Raw genomic sequence first — 23194 nt, 5'->3', positions numbered from 1 at the left:
CGTCAGATGCTGCAAGGCCCCAAGTTTGGCTTCCAGCCCTTAAATTGGCTGCTACTGTGCCATGTGGCCCGCCACTAGATGTTAAGTCAGCTTTCTCTGTCCATGTTGCCTCCTCCTCCTAATCTGCTTCCTCCACTGTTTCCACATCCGGACAGAAAGTGCGGGATATCTATGGGTGCTTTTAGCATTATCCCCCTGCTTCTGTTTGCCTATCTGCTGTGCAGCATCACTTTTGCCTTCCTGCTCCCTGCCTCATATGTGGCGTACCTGCAAGGAGGAGCTCCACCTTGCTTATGCTGGAGAGATTGTGTAAGTAGCAGCAGGCGATAGTGGAGTTTCAGCTGCATCACGCACAGGTGAGTTGCTCTGCGGAACAACACCACTTCAATACCAATGAATGGGCCTCCATGTGGGACCTGTGTGCCTTGTTGCCCTTAGTCCATGAACATGGCCAGCGCTGATGACACCATCATCAGCGTTACTGTCCAACTTCTATGCTTCCTTGAAAAAACACTTCAGGCTATGATAGATCAGGTGTTGGCACAAGAGGATGAAGAGAAGAAGGTAGATTAGTTCTGAGATATATGGTGGAGACAGAATTATGGATGGCTTTGTAGGTCAGAGTTAGTAGCTTGAAGTGGATATGTTGTCGAATTGGGAGACAATGAAGGGATTTCCATAGGGGAGAAGCACCGACGAACAGAGCACACCAAATCTAGTTCAAACATGCTTCCTGACAAGACACGGATGGTTTGCACTCTGTATCATCAGAGATAGAAATGAGGCATAAATGTTGTTAACCTAAGCACCACCTGAATGACAAGGCATTTGAATGCAAAGCAGGAGCTGCAGTGGATTACATACCAGAAAAACAAGATAAGATCTGAGCCTCCTCCTACTCTCTGCTCTGCTGCAGTGTTGCCCTCTTCCTATCCCTACTGAGTAACAGGACCACCTGGCTGCCCACAAAGAGAGAATGTAACAGCACCAGCAGTGTCAGCGGACATCTCTACACCATCCCATTAAAGTGTTCAGCTGTACATCCCTCAAACACTGGATCCCATATTCTACATGTGGCCTCACAGGTGATTTTTAAAGGGCTAACAATGCATTGGGATCATGGGAACCACCTTACGTGGTTCCAAGCCACCACTATTTTGCAGGTGGGCCAACCCTGCCCTGCATGAACATGTTGTGTACAAAGTCAGGTATTTACTGTACAACACCATCAGTTTAATGGTCCACATAACCACAGATACATGGACCACTAAGTATGGGCAGGGACATTACATCTCTCTAAGTGCCCACTGGATAAATGTTGTTTCCGTTGAGGCAGAAAGCATCTCACTGCATGTCCTACCACCTTAGAGGATTGCTGGATTTTTTTGGGATGTTTCTATGTCCATGTTGCCTCCTCCTCTCCTGTGGTTTTGGACTTCCTTGGCTCACTCTGCATAACCCTGTGGTAGATTGGCAGACTTGGAAGTGGTAAAGTAAAGTGAGTATTGTCAAGGACACTGCTTGGGCACCCATCTTGCAAGGATGGATACCCAGTCTGTGCCTAAATACTTGTCTGACTTTGGGGATGTGTTCTCAGAGCAGGGGTGCCAAGAATGTCCTTTCCATCATCCTTACAACTACGCCGTTAATCTTGTCCCTGGTGCCAAGCTGCCTAATATCTCTGGTCTAGAGAGGCAGGCCATGAAGGACTATATCGCGGAAAGTTTGGCAAAGGGTCATATCAGACCATCCTCATCCACCATTGCTGTGAGGTTTTTCTTTGCAAACAAGAAAGATGGGGGGCTACACCCCTGCCTAGATTTCCATGAACTCAATCAGATTATGGTTCGGGATTAGTTTCCGCCTCCTCTCATCCCGGACCTCTTTAATCAGCTTATAGGAGCAGAGCAGTTTTCTAAACTGGATCTCAGGAGGGCGAATATTCTCATTTGTATTAAAGAGGAGGATGAGTGGAAGACAGCTTTCAATACACCTGAAGGACACTATGAGATCCTTGGGATGCCAATTGAGATGACGAATGCTCCCGCCGTCTTTCATCACTTTGTAAATTACATCTTTAGTCACCTGGTAGATAGATTTGTCGCAATCTATCTTGATGACATATTAATTTATTAATCTGACCTTGAGGAGTCACATCGGGTACATGTCAGGCAGGTCTTACAGACACTCAGAGACAATAAATTATTTATCAAACCAAACAATTGTATGTTCTCGGTGGAGGAGATTTCTTTTCTAGGGTGTTTTCTTGTCCACTGGTTTTCGCATGGATTTAGCGAAAGTCGGGGCGGTATTGAATTGGGATCATCCTGAGGATTTGAAGGCGTTACAAAGGTTTTTGGATTTCGCCAACTACTACCATAAGTTCATAAAAATCTTTTCAGTAGTGGCGAAACCTCTGACAGATATGATCAGGAAAGGGACAGACTTTTCCAAGTAGTCCAGTCCAGCCAGGGAGTCATTCGATGCCTTGAAGGAGTGTTTTGCCCCTGTGCCAATTCTCATAGAGGCCGATGTCACTTAGGCTTCTAATGTAGATTTTAACACATCTGAAATGGGAGTGGGAGCTGTATTGTCGCAGGGTGCATCTCCTGGTAAATGGTATCCATGTGCATACTTTCTTAAAAAAACTGTCATCTGCGGAGAGAAAATATGATAGTCAGCGAAACGTCTAACGCCTTGACAGGCAAGATGGGCATTGTTCTTCACCAGGATTAATTTTTCTGTCAGGCCAGGGAACAAGAACGTTAAGACAGATGCATTATCTAATTTTCCTGGATTGAGATAATTGTGAACCGGTTCCTATACTACAAAAAAGGGTTGTTATTGCGTCCAGATGCTCTTATCTTGAACAATAGGTTGTTGACGTTCAGGCAGATGCCCCTGCTGCCTGTCCGTTAGGTAAACTGTGCCTGTATATCTCTGCCTGAGAGTTCTTAGGAAACATCATGATTCCATCTTGGCCTCACTTCCCGGTAATAAAGTAAACAATTCTGCAAAGATGAGTGGGCCAAAATTACTCCACAGCATTCTAAAAGACTCATTGCCAGTTATCGCAAATGCTTGATTGCAGATTGCACTTTTCCTGGTGAATATACGGGGACCCCAGAAAAAAAATGACATGGGATCCCCCTATAAATTGAAATTAGCAAAGGCTAAACAGACAGTTGTGGGTTGTTATTAACTGCCTGGGATTGGGTCAGAGATATTGCCCCCCAGGCTACCAATATCAGCCCTCAACCGCCCCAGAAATGGCACATCCATAAGATGCGCAAAATCTGGCGCTTAGCCTCACTCTTCCCACTTGCCCTGTGGCTGTGGCAAGTTGAGTAATAGGGTTGGGATTGATGTCACCTTCATATTGTCAGGTGACATCAAACCCAAAACCTCATGCTGTTATTAGCGACAGCAGGCGTCGCATGATGGGAGCAGTAGTCCCATCAGCTGACACCAGTGACCTGAGGTAAACTTTAATCCTCTGATCACAGCTGAGCACTCATGCTGTCTTTTAACAGCGTGGGAACAACGGCTCTCTGACTGGCGGGGATGATTTCCTGGTGAAGTCCGTGTTCGGTGTCCGTGCCCGAATAGTAGGTGTTTGGTACAGACGCCGAACTTTACTGTTCAGGTTCGCCCATCTCTAGTGTTAATATATGATCATAATGATACCATCATTAATTAAGTGACAAGTTAGCAGCATATTATTTAAAATAAATATAATATAGGAAATGCAGTGTTGTTACAAATTATGTGCTGTTAATTTTATTTGTTTTTTTGTTAGATTGATGAAGATAAACGACGTGAATCTATACCAAGAATCAGAAGAGGAAAATATGATAAAAAGGTAATTTTAGCAATTTAAACTCAACATAATTTTGTTTTTGTGTTCAGGCTGCCCTTTCCTTATTCCGACATGTGCTATATATGCTCCTCAAAACTAAAATTGCAACACCATGAAGGAAAAGTGGAAATATGGAAATCACAGAATTAAAAGACATGTTAATGATTAGGAATGAGTGAACATGCTCGGATACTTTGATTATCACTCGAGTATTAGGGTGCTCAGATGTGCTCATTACTTGGTAAGCATTAATCGGTGTTTGATTTCAAACTCAAATCTCCGCCCCGCATGTTTGGCGCCTGTTTCACAGCCAATAAAGGGTACCTGTCACCTGAATTTGGCAGGACCGGTTTTAGGTCATATGGGCGGAGTTTTCGGGTGTTTGATTCACTCTTTCCTTACCCGCTGGCTGCATGCTGGCTGAAATATTGGATTGAAGTTCAGTCTCTGTCCTCCATAGTACATGCCTGCGCCCATATGACCCAAAACCAGTCCCGCCAAATTCAGGTGACAGGTTCCCTTTAATCCTACCACTAAACTATGCAAATTCTTCATAAACCATTTTAACATCGTTCCCTATATGTTTATTTAATTTGGTTGCTACCAATAGAAAACCACTTTGGTACAAAAACAATGGACACAAAAAAACAAAAAGAAAACATTGGCCCGACACAAAAAAAAATCTTTGGACCAACAGGTACTGGAATATTAAAAGTCTTTGCAGAAATCTTCTTTTCTTTGGATCTTCTTAGACCACAAATCTAAATTGGTCTCTGGTGCAGGGAAAGCAAGGGGATTATTATGTCCTCATCATCTTAAATTCCAAGATGAATTCACTGCTTTCCCTGGATAGCCAAAGAACAGACTCATAAAAGTAATCTGTCCCTGCCCTTTTATGAGATTAACCCATTGTTTTTTCAAAGCAATGGATGAGGGGAGTGCAGGTGTCCATGGCTGAACATAAGAGTCCCTTCATCTTCTATTGCTGCAGCTGGTCAGGGCCTCACTTTATACACCATTTGGATGCAGGCAAAAGCTTCTATGGTTAGTTCTCCCCTCACTTGTCATCAGCTGGTGGTTCTGAGGTTCACCCTGGTAATGGTTTAGCAGCATCTGGGCGCGGTCTCAGCGCTCAATTGTACATTTGCAGCATATGCACAGATACATCTTGCACTGTGAAAAAGTGAAATTCAAAGTCACACTTGAAAAACTTCCAAAATCCTGGCAGAGGTAAACTCAGTCCAAAGCAACAATCCAAGATAGATTAACTTGGTCCATGATAACTCAGTCCATTATAAATTCAAAGTTCTGGTCCTGGTGGCTTGTTTCTCCACCCCTTCATCAATTGAATAAATAAAAATTATTTGGTCCAATTAACTGTGTCCAGGACGACCTTTGAAATTTTATACAGTAGCAAACAGATATTTCTAATCTAGATCATAACTATCTACTAAATAAAACAGATGTATTATATAAATATATCATATATGTCTGGACTTATACACTGAAATATATCATGCCTCCAGAATATCAAACACCAGTTATTAAATGCACCATATTCATATCAATCACATTTGCATAATAATGATGATCATAATTACTAGTACAATCATGTAAATCAAAATTACAAAATTATGGTAATACTAATCAAAATCAGTACCACTAAATATTTCCAAATTTTTTCAGGAAAAACAGAACCCAAGCCAATTATGTTTTACATAATTAACAAACACATTACATCCACACACTGTCCCTAACTTCAGCAATAATATAATAATAATCTTTATTTTTATATAGCGCTAACATATTCCGCAGCGCTTTACACACATTATTATCGCTGTCCCCGATGGGGCTCACAATCTAAATTCCCTATCAGTATGTCTTTGGAATGTGGGAGGAAACCGGAGTGCCCAGAGGAAACCCACGCAAACACGGAGAGAACATACAAACTCTTTGCAGATGTTGTCCTTCGTGGGGTTTGAACCCAGGACGCCAGCGCTGCAAGGCTGCTGTGCTAACCACTGAGCCACCGTGCTGCCCAAGGCAATCTTGCCTTGTGCAGGCATGTACTACGGAGGACAGGGAATGAACTTCAATCCAATATTGCAGCCAGAATGCAGCCAGCGGGTAAGGAAAGGGTGAATCAAGAACCCCCAAACCCCGCCTCCATGGCTGAAGATTGTTCCCTCCAAATTCAGGTGACAGTGTCCCTTTAAGATATATAGTCTGTATGTGGCATGTTCACACAAGGAATGCAGAGCATCTGGCTCCAGCCTATTAATAATGCCCTTTGGCGGGCTGCGCAGCGCTACAATGCATCCTTTGTGAACAGAGGCCACAGTGTACAGAACCATTTGGGCCCAACTGCACCCTGCAAAGAATACAGCATGCAAAACAAAACATATAAATATATGTAAGGTATTGGTTGATATTCTGGCCATAATATGTAAGCCGGCAACCCGCGTCAAGGGTCCTTACGTTTGCCAGTCCTACTCTAACATGAAAAACACCAAAAAAGGAAAAATTCAAGAAAACACACCAAAAACAGGCAGAGATGCTTACCTGTCTTAATGGGCCTCAATACAATTGCACAGACAGGGTGCAGCGGACCCAAGTAAAATAGCAAATGCACAGGTGCAATACCTAATGAAACAGCCAGCCTTCAATCAGGGATTGGCCGTGTGGTGCACCAATGCACTAAGATATATACTCTGTATGTGGCATGTTCACACAAGGAATACAAAGCATCTGGCTCCAGCCTATTAATAATGCCCTATGGCGGGCTGCCCAGTGCTACAATGCATCCTGTGTGAACAGAGGCCACAGTGTACAGAACCATTTGGGCATCTCTGCCTGTTTTTGGTGTGCTTTCTTTCTAAGTTAGGTATTATCCCCATTTCCTTCTTTCTTGATCTACTCTGTCTACTGTGCAATTCCTTGACACTTTTGTTTTTTCTAGAGCAGATGACTGGGAGATTAAACTGCATGCTGTATATACAGTAGTAGAATTTCCCATTAGCGCACTGAACATCGTAAATAATGGAGATTTGTAAGCAGCTGTGGCACCTTCTATGAACTTATTTTTCATCATTACTGTCATCACTCCAGCATCTGGTCCCTTCCAATCCTCAATAACAGCAAAGAGATTATTCAAATCTGGCAAAGGATTGCGAGTTATACCACCTATGCATGCGATTTCTCTCAATCTCTGAACTCCATCTGCAAGAGACTCCCATTGAGTTTCTGGTATTAATTCAATAGGAGAATCATATACTTGTGCCCCAGAATCCCTCACCAAATGCAATAGGGTAAAATTCTCTGCAGTGTCCCTTGCACGTCTCATTTTTAGACGCACCATGGGATCAATACAAATACTACCAATTCCTATGCCCTCAAGACGGTTCAAAATTATAGTATCGGCATCCTGATCCCATAATCTGAGAATCCGTGTTAACAAATGCTCTCCTGCTTCCTGCCTGTACCTGGTAGCTAATTCTGTAAACTCTCCTGCAGTATAATTCCTAGATTCCTCTGTCATTGCGGCTTCTGCTCCAACAGCTGCATTTCCTGCATCCATCCTATCTCCACTATGCTGAGTGACTTCTCTCCTGGTTTTTGTAATTACAATCTGGCATGCCTTTCTTCCTCATTTGTCTCATTTTCTGAGCCATCCCAGTTTAACAAATCTGACCATTTCTCATGTGCAATCATAGTTCCAATCTGTGCAGTATGAATAGCTGACACTGGCTGCTGTCTCCTGCGCTTATTCATATTCACATTTTTTACAACATAAGCTTCAAAATTCCTTTGCATATCTAAACCCTAACCCAAACTCTAACCCTAACCCTTAGGGTTAGGGTTATGGTTAGGGTTTGTGTTAGGGTTTGGGTTAGAGTTTGGGTTAGGGTTTGTGTTAGGGTTAGGGTTTGTGTTAGAGTTTGTGTTAGGGTTTGTGTTAGGGTTTGTGTTAAGGTTTGTGTTAGAGTTTGGGTTAGAGTTTGGGTTAGAGTTAGGGTTAGGGTTTGTATTAGGGTTTAAGTTAGAGTTTGGGTTAGGGTTAGGGTTAGGGTTTGTGTTAGGGTTTGGGTTAGAGTTTGTGTTAGGGTTTGTGTTAGGGTTTGTGTTAGGGTTTGTGTTAGGGTTTGTGTTAGGGTTTGTGTTAGGGTTTGTGTTAGGGTTTGTGTTAGGGTTTGTGTTAGGGTTTGGGTTAGGGTTTGGGTTAGGGTTTGGGTTAGGGTTTGTGTTAGGGTTATGGTTAGGGTTATGGTTAGGGTTTGTGTTAGGGTTTGTGTTAGGGTTTGTGTTAGGGTTTGTGTTAGGGTTTGTGTTAGGGTTTGTGTTAGGGTTTGTGTTAGGGTTTGTGTTAGCATTAGAGATTGTGTTAGAGTTTGGATTAGAGTTTGGGTGAGGGTTAGGGTTAGGGTTTGTGTTAGGGTTTGTGTTAGAGTTTGTGTTAGGGTTTGTGTTAGAGTTTGTGTTAGAGTTTGTGTTAGAGTTTGTGTTAGAGTTTGTGTTAGAGTTTGGGTTAGGGTTTGTGTTAGGGTTAGGGTTTGTGTTAGAGTTTGTGTTAGGGTTTGTGTTAGGGTTTGTGTTAGGGTTTGTGTTAGGGTTAGGGTTTGTGTTAGGGTTTGTGTTAGGGTTTGTGTTAGGGTTTGTGTTAGGGTTTGTGTTAGGGTTTGTGTTAGCATTAGAGATTGTGTTAGAGTTTGGATTAGAGTTTGGGTGAGGGTTAGGGTTAGGGTTTGTGTTAGGGTTTGTGTTAGAGTTTGTGTTAGGGTTTGTGTTAGAGTTTGTGTTAGAGTTTGTGTTAGAGTTTGTGTTAGAGTTTGTGTTAGAGTTTGTGTTAGAGTTTGGGTTAGGGTTTGTGTTAGGGTTAGGGTTTGTGTTAGAGTTTGTGTTAGGGTTTGTGTTAGGGTTTGTGTTAGGGTTTGTGTTAGGGTTAGGGTTAGGGTTTGTGTTAGAGTTTGGGTTAGAGTTTGGGTTAGAGTTTGGGTGAGGGTTAGGGTTCGTGTTAGGGTTTGGGTTAGAGTTTGTGTTAGGGTTAGGGTTTGTGTTAGAGTTTGTGTTAGAGTTTGTGTTAGAGTTTGTGTTAGAGTTTGTGTTAGAGTTTGGGTTAGGGTTTGTGTTAGGGTTAGGGTTTGTGTTAGAGTTTGTGTTAGGGTTTGTGTTAGGGTTTGTGTTAGGGTTTGTGTTAGGGTTTGTGTTAGGGTTAGGGTTAGGGTTTGTGTTAGAGTTTGGGTTAGAGTTTGGGTTAGAGTTTGGGTGAGGGTTAGGGTTCGTGTTAGGGTTTGGGTTAGAGTTTGTGTTAGGGTTAGGGTTTGTGTTAGAGTTTGTGTTAGAGTTTGTGTTAGGGTTTGTGTTAGGGTTTGTGTTAGGGTTTGTGTTAGGGTTAGGGTTTGTGTTAGGGTTTGTGTTAGAGTTTGTGTTAGAGTTTGTGTTAGAGTTTGTGCTAGAGTTTGTGTTAGAGTTTGTGTTAGAGTTTGTGTTAGGGTTTGTGTTAGGGTTTGGGTTAGAGTTTGGGTTAGGGTTTGTGTTAGGGTTATGGTTAGGGTTTGTGTTAGAGTTTGTGTTAGGGTTTGTGTTAGGGTTAGGGTTTGTGTTAGAGTTTGTGTTAGGGTTTGTGTTAGGGTTTGTGTTAGGGTTTGTGTTAGGGTTTGTGTTAGGGTTAGGGTTTGTGTTAGAGTTTGTGTTAGGGTTTGTGTTAGGGTTTGTGTTAGGGTTTGTGTTAGGGTTTGTGTTAGGGTTTGTGTTAGGGTTTGGTTTAGAGTTTGGGTTAGGGTTTGTGTTAGGGTTAGGGTTTGTGTTAGAGTTTGTGTTAGGGTTTGTGTTAGGGTTTGTGTTAGGGTTTGTGTTAGGGTTTGTGTTAGGGTTTGTGTTAGGGTTTGTGTTAGGGTTTGTGTTAGGGTTTGTGTTAGGGTTTGTGTTAGGGTTTGGTTTAGAGTTTGGGTTAGGGTTTGTGTTAGGGTTATGGTTAGGGTTTGTGTTAGAGTTTGGGTTAGGGTTTGTGTTAGGGTTTGTGTTAGGGTTTGTGTTAGGGTTTGTGTTAGGGTTTGTGTTAGGGTTTGTGTTAGCATTAGAGATTGTGTTAGAGTTTGGATTAGAGTTTGGGTGAGGGTTAGGGTTAGGGTTTGTGTTAGGGTTTGGGTTAGAGTTTGGGTTAGGGTTTGTGTTAGAGTTTGTGTTAGAGTTTGTGTTAGAGTTTGTGTTAGAGTTTGTGCTAGAGTTTGTGTTAGAGTTTGTGTTAGAGTTTGTGTTAGGGTTTGTGTTAGGGTTATGGTTAGGGTTTGTGTTAGAGTTTGGGTTAGGGTTTGTGTTAGGGTTAGGGTTTGTGTTAGAGTTTGTGTTAGGGTTTGTGTTAGGGTTTGTGTTAGGGATTGTGTTAGGGTTTGTGTTAGGGTTTGTGTTAGAGTTTGTGTTAGAGTTTGTGTTAGAGTTTGTGCTAGAGTTTGTGTTAGAGTTTGTGTTAGAGTTTGTGTTAGGGTTTGTGTTAGGGTTTGGGTTAGAGTTTGGGTTAGGGTTTGTGTTAGGGTTATGGTTAGGGTTTGTGTTAGAGTTTGGGTTAGGGTTTGTGTTAGGGTTAGGGTTTGTGTTAGAGTTTGTGTTAGGGTTTGTGTTAGGGTTTGTGTTAGGGTTTGTGTTAGGGTTTGTGTTAGGGTTTGTGTTAGGGTTTGTGTTAGGGTTTGTGTTAGGGTTTGTGTTAGAGTTTGTGTTAGAGTTTGTGTTAGAGTTTGTGTTAGGGTTTGGTTTAGAGTTTGGGTTAGGGTTTGTGTTAGGGTTAGGGTTTGTGTTAGAGTTTGTGTTAGGGTTTGTGTTAGGGTTTGTGTTAGGGTTTGTGTTAGGGTTTGTGTTAGGGTTTGTGTTAGGGTTTGTGTTAGGGTTTGTGTTAGGGTTTGGTTTAGAGTTTGGGTTAGGGTTTGTGTTAGGGTTAGGGTTTGTGTTAGAGTTTGTGTTAGGGTTTGTGTTAGGGTTTGTGTTAGGGTTTGTGTTAGGGTTTGTGTTAGGGTTTGTGTTAGGGTTTGTGTTAGGGTTTGTGTTAGGGTTTGTGTTAGGGTTTGTGTTAGGGTTTGTGTTAGCATTAGAGATTGTGTTAGAGTTTGGATTAGAGTTTGGGTGAGGGTTAGGGTTAGGGTTTGTGTTAGGGTTTGGGTTAGAGTTTGGGTTAGGGTTTGTGTTAGAGTTCACCCTCACAAACCCCGCAAAAGACCGGCCTCTTTAGCCTGCCACCATCCTTCAAATGGTCCAAGATGTCGGCCCCAAAATACAAAGATGCCATCAACAGACCAGAGATCAAGGAGAAGCTCCAATGTTTCCATAATAACGTGTATGAACTCAACCCAGAAGGAGTACACCTAGCGGTAAGAGACCTTAACGACATTCTATATGCCATGGCAGAAATGTCTGACCTGAAAAGAATCATCAACAAGAGACCGAGTAAACAAAATCCCAACAACTGGTTTGACAAAGAATGCAAGACCATACGGAAGGCCCTAAGAATGGCCTCAAATAAAAAACACAGAGACCCCAATAACCCCACTCTGAGAGAAGCCTACCACACCGTACAACGAAATTACAAAGCCATCCTCAGAAAGAAAAAGCAAAACGACATCTCTACCAAACTCCTCCAACTCCAAGATGCCCTTGAAGACAACAAATTTTGGGAACTGTGGAATCACCTTGGATCCAACCAGAAAAGCAACAGCCTCCACATCCAGAGCGGCAACATCTGGCTCCAGTACTTCAAGGACCTCTACAATGACATCCCAAGTGAAGACCTGAACCTGGCACAAAAAGAGCTTGTGAAAAAACTGAAAGATATGGAGGAAAAGTTCAAAGATTTCCAAAATCCTCTGGATACACCAATCACACTGACAGAAATAACAGAAAGGATCACACAGATAAAAGGTAAAAAAGCCAGTGGTCCAGATGGGATCCTCCCAGAAATGCTGAAATACAGCCCTCCAGACATCCAGGCTGCGATAACAAAACTATTTAATATTGTACTGCAGGCCGGCTGCTTCCCCAAAAACTGGAACCAAGGCCTCATAACCCCTATACACAAAAATGGGGACAAGTACGACCCAGCAAACTACCGAGGGATATGTGTCAGCAGCAACCTGGGTAAACTCTTCAACTGCATCCTGAACAAGAGGATCCTCACCTTCCTCACCGAGCACAACGTCCTCAGCAAGAGCCAAGCAGGGTTCATGCCAAACCACCGCACCACTGACCACATCTACACTCTGCACAGCCTCATCAAGAGCCACGTCCACAATACAAAGAACGGGAAGATATACGCTTGTTTTGTGGACTTCAAGAAGGCCTTCGACTCAGTGTGGCACCCAGGACTATTCCTAAAATTGCTGGGGAGCGGAATAGGAGGCAAAACATATGATGTCATCCGAAGCTCCTACACAGAGAACAGTTGCAGTGTGAAGGTCAACGGAAGGAGGACAGCCTATTTCCAACAAAGTCGAGGAGTGAGACAGGGCTGCAGCCTCAGTCCAACGCTCTTTAACATCTACATCAACGAGCTGGCAGTGGCCCTAGAGTCCTCCTCAGCACCAGGACTCACCCTCCATGACACCCAGGTGAAATTTCTGCTGTATGCAGATGACCTCGTGCTGTTATCACCAACTGAGAAAGGCCTCCAAGATCATCTGAAAATCCTAGAGACCTTCAGCAGCACATGGGCACTGCCAATCAACGAGAAAAAAACTAATATCATGGTGTTCCAGAAAAGAAAGCAGAAACCCACTGGCAATCCTACCTTTATGATAGACAACCGTCCACTTACTGAAACCAACAGGTACACCTACCTGGGCCTAGAACTCAGCCAGTCAGGGAGCTTCAAGCTAGCCATAGAGTCACTAAAAGACAAGGCATCCAAAGCCTTTTATGCCATCAGAAGGCGTCTGTACCACCTCAAGGCACCAGTAACCGTATGGCTAAAAATTTTTGACTCCATCATTGCCCCAATTCTTCTATACGGTAGTGAGGTCTGGGGCCCAGTCTCATACCCAAACTGGTCAAAGTGGGACGCTGGGCCGACAGAAATATTCCACCTAAAGTTCTGCAAGCATCTTCTCCAAGTCCATCGGAGCACATCAAATAGCGCCTGCCGAGCAGAGCTGGGCAGATTCCCACTACACATCGCAATAAAGAAGAAGGCGCTGTCATTCAAGGCTCATCTACAAAGTAGCAGTCCCAGCTCCTACCATCACAAAGCCTTACTACACCAGGAAGCCTCAGGAAGCCTCCCAAGGAAAAGTACCCAAAGCCAGTCTGACCAAGCCATCAACCCCCATGGCCTGACAAAAGGTGAAATCCAGAAAATGGTACACAAAGTCAAAGAGGAATATCTCAGCATCTGGAGGAACGACATAAACAAATCCCAGAAACTGACAATATACCGGAATCTACAGAGGGAGTACAAACTGGCCCCATATCTAGAGAAACTAGAAAACCCCAAAGATCGACAGATCCTGAGCCGGTACAGACTGAGCGCCCACAGCCTACTCATCGAATCCGGGCGGCACCGACAGAACTACAAGCCTCGAGAGAACAGACTCTGCCAGCAGTGCCCCCAGGAGGCCGTGGAGGATGAGGCCCACTTCCTGCTGAGGTGCCCCAAATACTCCGCAGTGAGGGACACTCACTTCAAGAGGCTGTCTGATCTCCTCCCAGATTTCACCTCCAAGGAGGAGGAAGAGAAACTGCTGATAATACTGGGGGAAGAGGAAAGTGCAGTGGCCGTAGCAGCGGAATATGTCAGTGCCTGCCACAGACTAAGAGGAGCCTGATATGTCATGGACTCCCGTACCCCAACACTGGACATATCCCTATCCCCCGACTAAAGAGCCCGATATGTCATGGACTCCTATACCCCACCCTGGAAACATCCCCTATCCTCTAAAAGGAATTTGATATTCCCTGGACCTCTATATGCCCCCCCTCCCCCACCCCCGTATTTTTACCATATGCTTTGGCAATGCTAACATGTACTTAGTCCTGCCAATAAAGCTCATTTGAATTTGAATTTGAATTTGAATTTGTTTGTGTTAGAGTTTGTGTTAGAGTTTGTGTTAGCGTTTGTGTTAGAGTTTGTGTTAGAGTTTGTATTAGAGTTTGTGTTAGAGTTTGTGTTAGAGTTTGTGTTAGAGTTTGTGTTAGAGTTTGTGTTAGAGTTTGTGTTAGAGTTTGTGTTAGAGTTTGTGTTAGAGTTTGTGTTAGGGTTTGTGTTAGGGTTTGGGTTAGAGTTTGGGTTAGGGTTTGTGTTAGGGTTATGGTTAGGGTTTGTGTTAGAGTTTGTGTTAGGGTTTGTGTTAGGGTTAGGGTTTGTGTTACAGTTTGTGTTAGGGTTTGTGTTAGGGTTATGGTTAGGGTTTGTGTTAGGGTTTGTGTTAGGGTTTGTGTTAGGGTTTGTGTTAGGGTTTGTGTTAGGGTTTGTGTTAGGGTTTATGTTAGGGTTTGTGTTAGGGTTTGTGTTAGGGTTTGTGTTAGGGTTTGTGTTAGAGTTTGTGTTAGGGTTTGTGTTAGGGTTTGGTTTAGAGTTTGGGTTAGGGTTTGTGTTAGGGTTATGGTTAGGGTTTGTGTTAGAGTTTGTGTTAGAGTTTGGGTTAGGGTTTGTGTTAGGGTTAGGGTTTGTGTTAGAGTTTGTGTTAGGGTTTGTGTTAGGGTTTGTGTTAGGGTTTGTGTTAGGGTTAGGGTTAGGGTTTGTGTTAGAGTTTGGGTTAGAGTTTGGGTTAGAGTTTGGGTGAGGGTTAGGGTTCGTGTTAGGGTTTGGGTTAGAGTTTGTGTTAGGGTTAGGGTTTGTGTTAGAGTTTGTGTTAGAGTTTGTGTTAGGGTTTGTGTTAGGGTTTGTGTTAGGGTTTGTGTTAGGGTTTGGTTTAGAGTTTGTGTTAGGGTTTGTGTTAGGGTTATGGTTAGGGTTTGTGTTAGAGTTTGGGTTAGGGTTTGTGTTAGGGTTTGTGTTAGGGTTTGTGTTAGGGTTTGTGTTAGGGTTTGTGTTAGGGTTTGTGTTAGGGTTTGTGTTAGGGTTAGGGTTTGTGTTAGAGTTTGTGTTAGGGTTTGTGTTAGGGTTTGTGTTAGGGTTTGTGTTAGGGTTTGTGTTAGGGTTTGGGTTAGAGTTTGGGTTAGGGTTTGTGTTAGGGTTATGGTTAGGGTTTGTGTTAGAGTTTGTGTTAGGGTTTGTGTTAGGGTTAGGGTTTGTGTTAGAGTTTGTGTTAGGGTTTGTGTTAGGGTTATGGTTAGGGTTTGTGTTAGGGTTATGGTTAGGGTTTGTGTTAGGGTTAGGGTTTGTGTTAGAGTTTGTGTTAGGGTTTGTGTTAGGGTTTGTGTTAGGGTTTGTGTTAGGGTTAGGGTTAGGGTTTGTGTTAGAGTTTGGGTTAGAGTTTGGGTTAGAGTTTGGGTGAGGGTTAGGGTTCGTGTTAGGGTTTGGGTTAGAGTTTGTGTTAGGGTTAGGGTTTGTGTTAGAGTTTGTGTTAGAGTTTGTGTTAGGGTTTGTGTTAGGGTTTGTGTTAGGGTTTGTGTTAGGGTTTGTGTTAGGGTTTGGTTTAGAGTTTGTGTTAGGGTTTGTGTTAGGGTTATGGTTAGGGTTTGTGTTAGAGTTTGTGTTAGGGTTTGTGTTAGGGTTTGTGTTAGGGTTTGTGTTAGGGTTTGTGTTAGGGTTAGGGTTTGTGTTAGAGTTTGTGTTAGGGTTTGTGTTAGGGTTTGTGTTAGGGTTTGTGTTAGGGTTTGTGTTAGGGTTTGTGTTAGGGTTTGGGTTAGAGTTTGGGTTAGGGTTTGTGTTAGGGTTATGGTTAGGGTTTGTGTTAGGGTTTGTGTTAGGGTTTGTGTTAGGGTTAGGGTTTGTGTTAGAGTTTGTGTTAGGGTTTGTGTTAGGGTTATGGTTAGGGTTTGTGTTAGGGTTATGGTTAGGGTTTGTGTTAGGGTTTGTGTTAGGGTTTGTGTTAGGGTTTGTGTTAGGGTTTGTGTTAGGGTTTGTGTTAGGGTTTGTGTTAGGGTTTGTGTTAGAGTTTGTGTTAGGGTTTGTGTTAGGGTTTGTGTTAGGGTTATGGTTAGGGTTTGTGTTAGAGTTTGTGTTAGAGTTTTGGTTAGGGTTTGTGTTAGGGTTAGGGTTTGTGTTAGAGTTTGTGTTAGGGTTTGTGTTAGGGTTTGTGTTAGGGTTTGTGTTAGGGTTAGGGTTAGGGTTTGTGTTAGAGTTTGGGTTAGAGTTTGGGTTAGAGTTTGGGTGAGGGTTAGGGTTCGTGTTAGGGTTTGGGTTAGAGTTTGTGTTAGGGTTAGGGTTTGTGTTAGAGTTTGTGTTAGAGTTTGTGTTAGGGTTTGTGTTAGGGTTTGTGTTAGGGTTTGTGTTAGGGTTTGTGTTAGGGTTTGTGTTAGGGTTTGTGTTAGGGTTTGGTTTAGAGTTTGGGTTAGGGTTTGTGTTAGGGTTATGGTTAGGGTTTGTGTTAGAGTTTGGGTTAGGGTTTGTGTTAGGGTTTGTGTTAGGGTTTGTGTTAGGGTTTGTGTTAGGGTTTGTGTTAGGGTTTGTGTTAGGGTTAGGGTTTGTGTTAGAGTTTGTGTTAGGGTTTGTGTTAGGGTTATGGTTAGGGTTTGTGTTAGGGTTTGTGTTAGGGTTTGTGTTAGGGTTTGTGTTAGGGTTTGTGTTAGAGTTTGTGTTAGGGTTTGTGTTAGGGTTTGGTTTAGAGTTTGGGTTAGGGTTTGTGTTAGGGTTATGGTTAGGGTTTGTGTTAGAGTTTGTGTTAGAGTTTGGGTTAGGGTTTGTGTTAGGGTTAGGGTTTGTGTTAGAGTTTGTGTTAGGGTTTGTGTTAGGGTTTGTGTTAGGGTTTGTGTTAGGGTTAGGGTTAGGGTTTGTGTTAGAGTTTGGGTTAGAGTTTGGGTTAGAGTTTGGGTGAGGGTTAGGGTTCGTGTTAGGGTTTGGGTTAGAGTTTGTGTTAGGGTTTGTGTTAGGGTTATGGTTAGGGTTTGTGTTAGGGTTTGTGTTAGGGTTTGTGTTAGGGTTTGTGTTAGGGTTTGTGTTAGAGTTTGTGTTAGGGTTTGTGTTAGGGTTTGGTTTAGAGTTTGGGTTAGGGTTTGTGTTAGGGTTATGGTTAGGGTTTGTGTTAGAGTTTGTGTTAGAGTTTGGGTTAGGGTTTGTGTTAGGGTTAGGGTTTGTGTTAGAGTTTGTGTTAGGGTTTGTGTTAGGGTTTGTGTTAGGGTTTGTGTTAGGGTTAGGGTTAGGGTTTGTGTTAGAGTTTGGGTTAGAGTTTGGGTTAGAGTTTGGGTGAGGGTTAGGGTTCGTGTTAGGGTTTGGGTTAGAGTTTGTGTTAGGGTTAGGGTTTGTGTTAGAGTTTGTGTTAGAGTTTGTGTTAGGGTTTGTGTTAGGGTTTGTGTTAGGGTTTGTGTTAGGGTTTGTGTTAGGGTTTGTGTTAGGGTTTGTGTTAGGGTTTGTGTTAGGGTTTGTGTTAGGGTTTGGTTTAGAGTTTGGGTTAGGGTTTGTGTTAGGGTTATGGTTAGGGTTTGTGTTAGCATTAGATATTGTGTTAGAGTTTGGATTAGAGTTTGGGTGAGGGTTAGGGTTAGGGTTTGTGTTAGGGTTTGGGTTAGAGTTTGGGTTAGGGTTTGTGTTAGAGTTTGTGTTAGAGTTTGTGTTAGAGTTTGTGTTAGAGTTTGTGTTAGAGTTTGTGTTAGAATTTGTGTTAAAGTTTGTGTTAGGGTTTGTGTTAGGGTTTGGGTTAGAGTTTGGGTTAGGGTTTGTGTTAGGGTTATGGTTAGGGTTTGTGTTAGAGTTTGGGTTAGGGTTTGTGTTAGGGTTAGGGTTTGTGTTAGAGTTTGTGTTAGGGTTTGTGTTAGGGTTATGGTTAGGGTTTGTGTTAGGGTTTGTGTTAGGGTTTGTGTTAGGGTTTGTGTTAGGGTTTGTGTTAGGGTTTGTGTTAGGGTTTGGTTTAGAGTTTGGGTTAGGGTTTGTGTTAGGGTTATGGTTAGGGTTTGTGTTAGAGTTTGTGTTAGAGTTTGGGTTAGGGTTTGTGTTAGGGTTAGGGTTTGTGTTAGAGTTTGGGTTAGGGTTTGTGTTAGGGTTTGTGTTAGGGTTTGTGTTAGGGTTAGGGTTAGGGTTTGTGTTAGAGTTTGGGTTAGAGTTTGGGTTAGAGTTTGGGTTAGAGTTTGGGTGAGGGTTAGGGTTCGTGTTAGGGTTTGGGTTAGAGTTTGTGTTAGGGTTAGGGTTTGTGTTAGAGTTTGTGTTAGAGTTTGTGTTAGGGTTTGTGTTAGGGTTTGTGTTAGGGTTAGGGTTAGGGTTTGTGTTAGAGTTTGGGTTAGAGTTTGGGTTAGGGTTTGTGTTAGGGTTAGGGTTTGTGTTAGGGTTTGTGTTAGGGTTTGTGTTAGGGTTTGTGTTAGGGTTAGGGTTTGTGTTAGAGTTTGTGTTAGAGTTTGGGTTAGAGTTTGGGTTAGGGTTAGGGTTTGTGTTCGGGTTTGGGTTAGAGTTTGGGTTAGGGTTTGTGTTAGGGTTAGAGTTTGGGTTAGGGTGTTTTCTTGTGTTTTTCTATAAAAACGCATGCAAACGCATGTGCTTAAAAACGCATGCGTTTACATAGACATCAATACGTTTTTTGCCGCGAAAAAACGCATGCTTTTTTTTGCGGCAAAAAAAAAACGCCGCAAAAATCACTACATGTTGCATTTCTGCAACACAACGCATGCAGAGAAAAAACGCATGCGTTGCAAAAATGCATCAAAACGCATGCAAAAAAAACGCATGCGTTTTTAATGTTAAATATAGGGAAAAAAATGCATGCTTTTTTTGCGTTTTTTACCGCAAAAACGCAAAAAACAAAAACAAAACGCAAATGTGAAACCAGCCTAATACAGGATGTGTCTGAGTCCCTAATTTTTGGCACTTCTTACTTTCTTTCTATTCCTAAATTAAACAGAAATCTCCATTTTTTGTAATGAAAAAATTAATTTTGGTTCACCTAAATGATATATATTTTTAAATGCTCTTAAAATTTTGCCTTATATACAAGTCATTATTCAGGAAAAAAATGTTTCTTACCATTTTTTTCCTGTAAACTCCAATTTCTCATCGATTTTGAATGTTTTTTAGCGATCTGGGAGTCACAGATGCTTCTAGGGGTCTTCCCCTTGCTGTTATCGTTCTATTCAGCACTTTTTCCATCCATTTCAATATTTTCACTGCCCTCAGACCTCTTTGTAGGGTCTGCCGGAAAGAAGCTTTTGATTTCCCTTTGACTCCCATTATACTCGTTACTCATTAAAAATTGTTTGGTTAGATTAACAAGCATCCGAGCATTTTAGTGCTTGCTCATCTGTATAAATGAAATTTAAATGAGGAAAAAAATGAATCAAAATGTTCAAAACATCTTGATTTATTCCATATCAAGTATGAGCGCTAGATACAGAGCTTAAATGCTTTGGCATGCTTTCAATGAGGTTATTAATGGGGTGGTTCGAAACTAGCATTTATTTTTATTCCTAAATGTCTGTATATTTAATGCAATAATCTAATTTCTTTTCTAAAATACCTTCATTAAAAAATCCCATTTCCTCACTACGCTATCTATTTTTTCTTTTTACCTAGTTCCTGTTTGATGACACTACATTTGAGAACCTCCAGCGTATGCTGTGATACTCAAATGAGAAATCATCAGAAGGCAGAGACTGCAGTCGGCCTCTGATCCCACGATGAATTGAAGCGTCATCAGTGATGTCTGTTTCAGGAACTGGGCTAGTCTCTGCTTTACTGGGCATGTGTTACTTGGCAATTCAGATGTATGTTCCATATGAGCTCCCTTTCCTGTGCAATATTCTTCTCAGTGTACAGTAACAATTTGCTCCCTTGCCAGATCTAATGAAAAGATAACTGCGTTACTTTTCTGCAGCCACCAGTTTTCACCTTAAAGGGAATCTGTCAATAGGATCAACCCTTCTGACTATATAGGCATGCAGGTCATAGGAAGCTGAATAAAATGATACCTTCATATCTGTAATCTGATGTCTTATTCCAGAGAAATCCACCTTTTTATTATATAAAAATGAGCTGTTCCACTGATCTGCATAAGAATCTGCTTCCAGACATTATTTTAAATAAAAGGGGGCATTTTCCACTGTGATGTGTATTGGCTGCCCTCTGCTCTTCTGATCTAACTGCAGAGCTGTGTGTGATTATAACTGACACAGTCCAGCATTAAACACATCAGCAGATGCTCTCCCAGTGCTTCAGCTTCTATCTCACAGGCAGTCAATGTTTCAATATTGATGCATTTCAGTAGAGCTGTGAGAGCTGAAGCAAATGTGTTTGTCAGAAGTCAAAGTTTAGTTCTACTGTACCGTGTTAATTACATGTCTCACAATGGTATTGCTTTTGGATCGCCCCCACATAAGGGCAATGGGGTACTCGGTACCGGGTCCTTCAGTTCCCTCAGCTGGGATGTCACGGTGGCCCGACCCGGACCGTGGCTTTATGAGGGGCGCCCAATAAAAGGCAGAGTTCATAGATAACGGTAGTGTTCGTGACGCCACCTGTGGTATTCGGTCAGGGTGACCGACGCTGCTTAGGGGTCCGCTGGGGTGATGGAATGGCAGCTAGATGGTATACCATCCTACAGGTGAAGTATATCCCCAGGGCTTCCCAGAAGTGTAGATGGTGATGGTGGATGGTGCAAGGTGCGGTGAATAACGAGGACACAATGGGTGCAGTCTCTTTACCTTTACTGAAGGCTTCAGCATCCACAGTCCAGGGTGCCGGATGACAGGGTAGGCAGAGTCCGGCCGGTCTGATGGCAATTCCAGAGCCCCCCTATCCAGGTGGAAATCAGTAGCCTTCCCCTTGCGCACAGTAACGTAGTAGGTCCCTACGTGCATTAGCTCCCATAGGGTCCTCACTCTTGTTACTCTTCTCTCTGTCCCCCAGATGGATAGGACAAACCCATATGACGGTGGTGGCCTGAGGCTATTTTATAGGGACCCTAGCGTCGTCCCTCCTCCGCGTTGCCACCTTGTCTGCTTAGGTTCTTAGGTTGGGCAGCCAACTTGGAATCGACTGTCCTGCCGGTCTCTGAACTAAAGCATAGAGTCTACTACTCCCTCGGTGTTCCGGCTACCGGATCTGCGCTCAGTGGGAGGCAGCCTGCTCCTAGCTGGTCTCCCACTGGTGTTTTACTCCTGTTGCTACGACTTCTGTGCTCATTCACTACGGCACACTTCCTTTCTTGTCCTTCCTTAGGAGGCTGCCGCATGGGTTGCAGGCGCAGCTCCGTATCCTTCTTTCCCTTTCCTGGGCCGAGCCCAGTCTGCTCCTCTCCTCTCCGACTGACTATCTCCTTCTCCCTCCAGTCAGCTTCTCTCTCTCCAACTGCCTAACTTCCTAACCAAACCCCCAGTTTTACCCAAGTGTGAGGAGTGGCCTAATAGATAGAACCTTTTGCTCCCCCTGTGTTGTGAATTCTGTTTTCGGGCTCCCTCCTGTGGTCATGAATGGTACTTCAGCTGGTTCTGTCCATGGACTTTCTCTGATGCCTGTGGGTGTTTCTGAGTTTCCTTCCACAGGTGACGAGGCTAATTCGTTAGTGGGCTGCTCTATTTAACTCCACTTGGATCCTTGTCCGATGCCAGCTGTCAATGTTGTAGCATTGGTCTAGTTCGCTCCTGGATCTTCCTGGTTACCTGTTTCCTCCAGCAGAAGCTAAGTTTTGCTTTGCTTTTTTCTTGTTTGCTATTATTTCTGTCCAGCATGCTTATGTGAATTTTGCCTTGCTTGCTGGAAGCTCTGGGACGCAGAGGGGCGCCTCCGCTCCGTTAGTCGGTGCGGAAGGTATTTTTCCCTGCACTCTCTGTGTGGCTTTTGTAGGGTTTTTTGCTGACTGCAAAGTGACCTTTCCTATCTTCTGTCTGTTTAGTAAGTCGGGCCTCTCTTTGCTAAATCTATTTCATCTCTGTGTTTGTGATTTCATCTTACTCACAGTCAATATATGTGGGGGGCTGCCTTTTCCTTTGGGGAATTTTCTCTGAGGCAAGATAGGCTTTTTTTTCCTATCTCTAGGGCTAGCTAGTTCTGAGGCTGTGACGAGGCGCCTAGGTCATGATAGGAGCGCTCCACGGCTATTTCTAGTGTGCGTGATAGGATTAGGGATTGCGGTCAGCAGAGGTTCCACTTCCCAGAGGTTGTCCTGTATTTATGTGCTATCAGGTCTTTTCTGGGGCTCTAACTACCAGGTCCACTATTTGTCCTAACCACCAGATCATAACAGTACAGCTGGCCAAAAGTATTGATGCATCTCAATAGAGAGATAAGTGAAGCTCTGAGACCATTTTTTTTTCTTTGCAGCGTGTTCTGTCTCACTTTTCCCCTTTACCTCTGGGTGGTTCAGAACACAGGTGTGGACATGGACATTCAAGGTCTGTCCTCTTGGATGGATAATCTCACTACAAGGGTACAAAACATCCAAGATTTTGTGGTTCAGAATCCGATGTCAGAGCCTAAGATTCCAATTCCTGATTTATTTTTTGGTGATAGATCTAAGTTTTTGAATTTCAAAAATAATTGTAAATTGTTTCTAGCTTTGAAACCTCGCTCCTCAGGTGATCCTGCTCAACAAGTAAGGATCATTATTTCTTTGTTACATAGTGACCCTCAAGACTGGGCATTTTCCCTTGCGCCAGGAGATCCGGCATTGCGTGATGTGGATGCATTTTTCCTGGCGCTCGGATTGCTTTATGATGAACCTAATTCAGTGGATCAGGCAGAGAAAATCTTGCTGGCTCTGTGTCAGGGTCAGGATGAAGCAGAGATATATTGTCAGAAGTTTAGAGAGTGGTCTGTGCTCACTCAGTGGAATGAATGTGCCCTGGCAGCAATCTTCAGAAAGGGTCTCTCTGAAGCCCTTAAAGATGTCATGGTGGGATTTCCTATGCCTGCTGGTCTGAATGAGTCTATGTCTTTGGTTATTCAGATCGATCGGCGCTTGCGTGAGCGTAAAACTGTGCACCATTTGGCGGTACTATCTGAGCATGGGCCTGAGCCTATGCAGTGTGATAGGACTTTGACCAGAGCTGAACGGCAGGAACACAGACGTCGGAATGGGCTGTGCTTTTACTGTGGTGATTCCACCCATGCTATCTCCGATTGTCCTAAGTGCACTAAGCGGTTCGCTAGGTCTGCCACCATTGGTACGGTACAGTTAAAATTTCTATTGTCCGTTACTCTGATTTGTTCTTTGTCTTCCTACTCTGTTATGGCATTTGTGGATTCAGGCGCTGCCCTGAATTTGATGGACTTGGAGTATGCTAGGCACTGTGGTTTTTTCTTGGAGCCCTTGCAGCATCCTATTCCATTGAGAGGAATTG

General features: G+C 43.2%; 1 protein-coding gene across 2 annotated transcripts in view; it reads left to right on the top strand.

Moving 5' to 3' along the window:
- The window catches only part of GUCY2C (guanylate cyclase 2C), an 842638-nt gene that overhangs the window by 294747 nt on the left and 524697 nt on the right, over positions 1-23194 (top strand). For both annotated transcript variants that reach the window (XM_069737068.1, XM_069737069.1), the window contains exon 13: positions 3800-3862. In XM_069737068.1, coding sequence (XP_069593169.1) covers positions 3800-3862 — 63 coding nt within the window. The remainder of the gene's footprint in view (positions 1-3799; positions 3863-23194) is intronic.

This window comes from Ranitomeya imitator, chromosome 8, assembly GCF_032444005.1.
Source record: "Ranitomeya imitator isolate aRanImi1 chromosome 8, aRanImi1.pri, whole genome shotgun sequence".
Classification (NCBI taxonomy): Eukaryota; Metazoa; Chordata; class Amphibia; order Anura; family Dendrobatidae; genus Ranitomeya; species Ranitomeya imitator.
The sequence above is the reverse complement of the archived record's forward strand: the minus strand, read 5'-3'. Positions and strand labels throughout refer to the sequence as shown.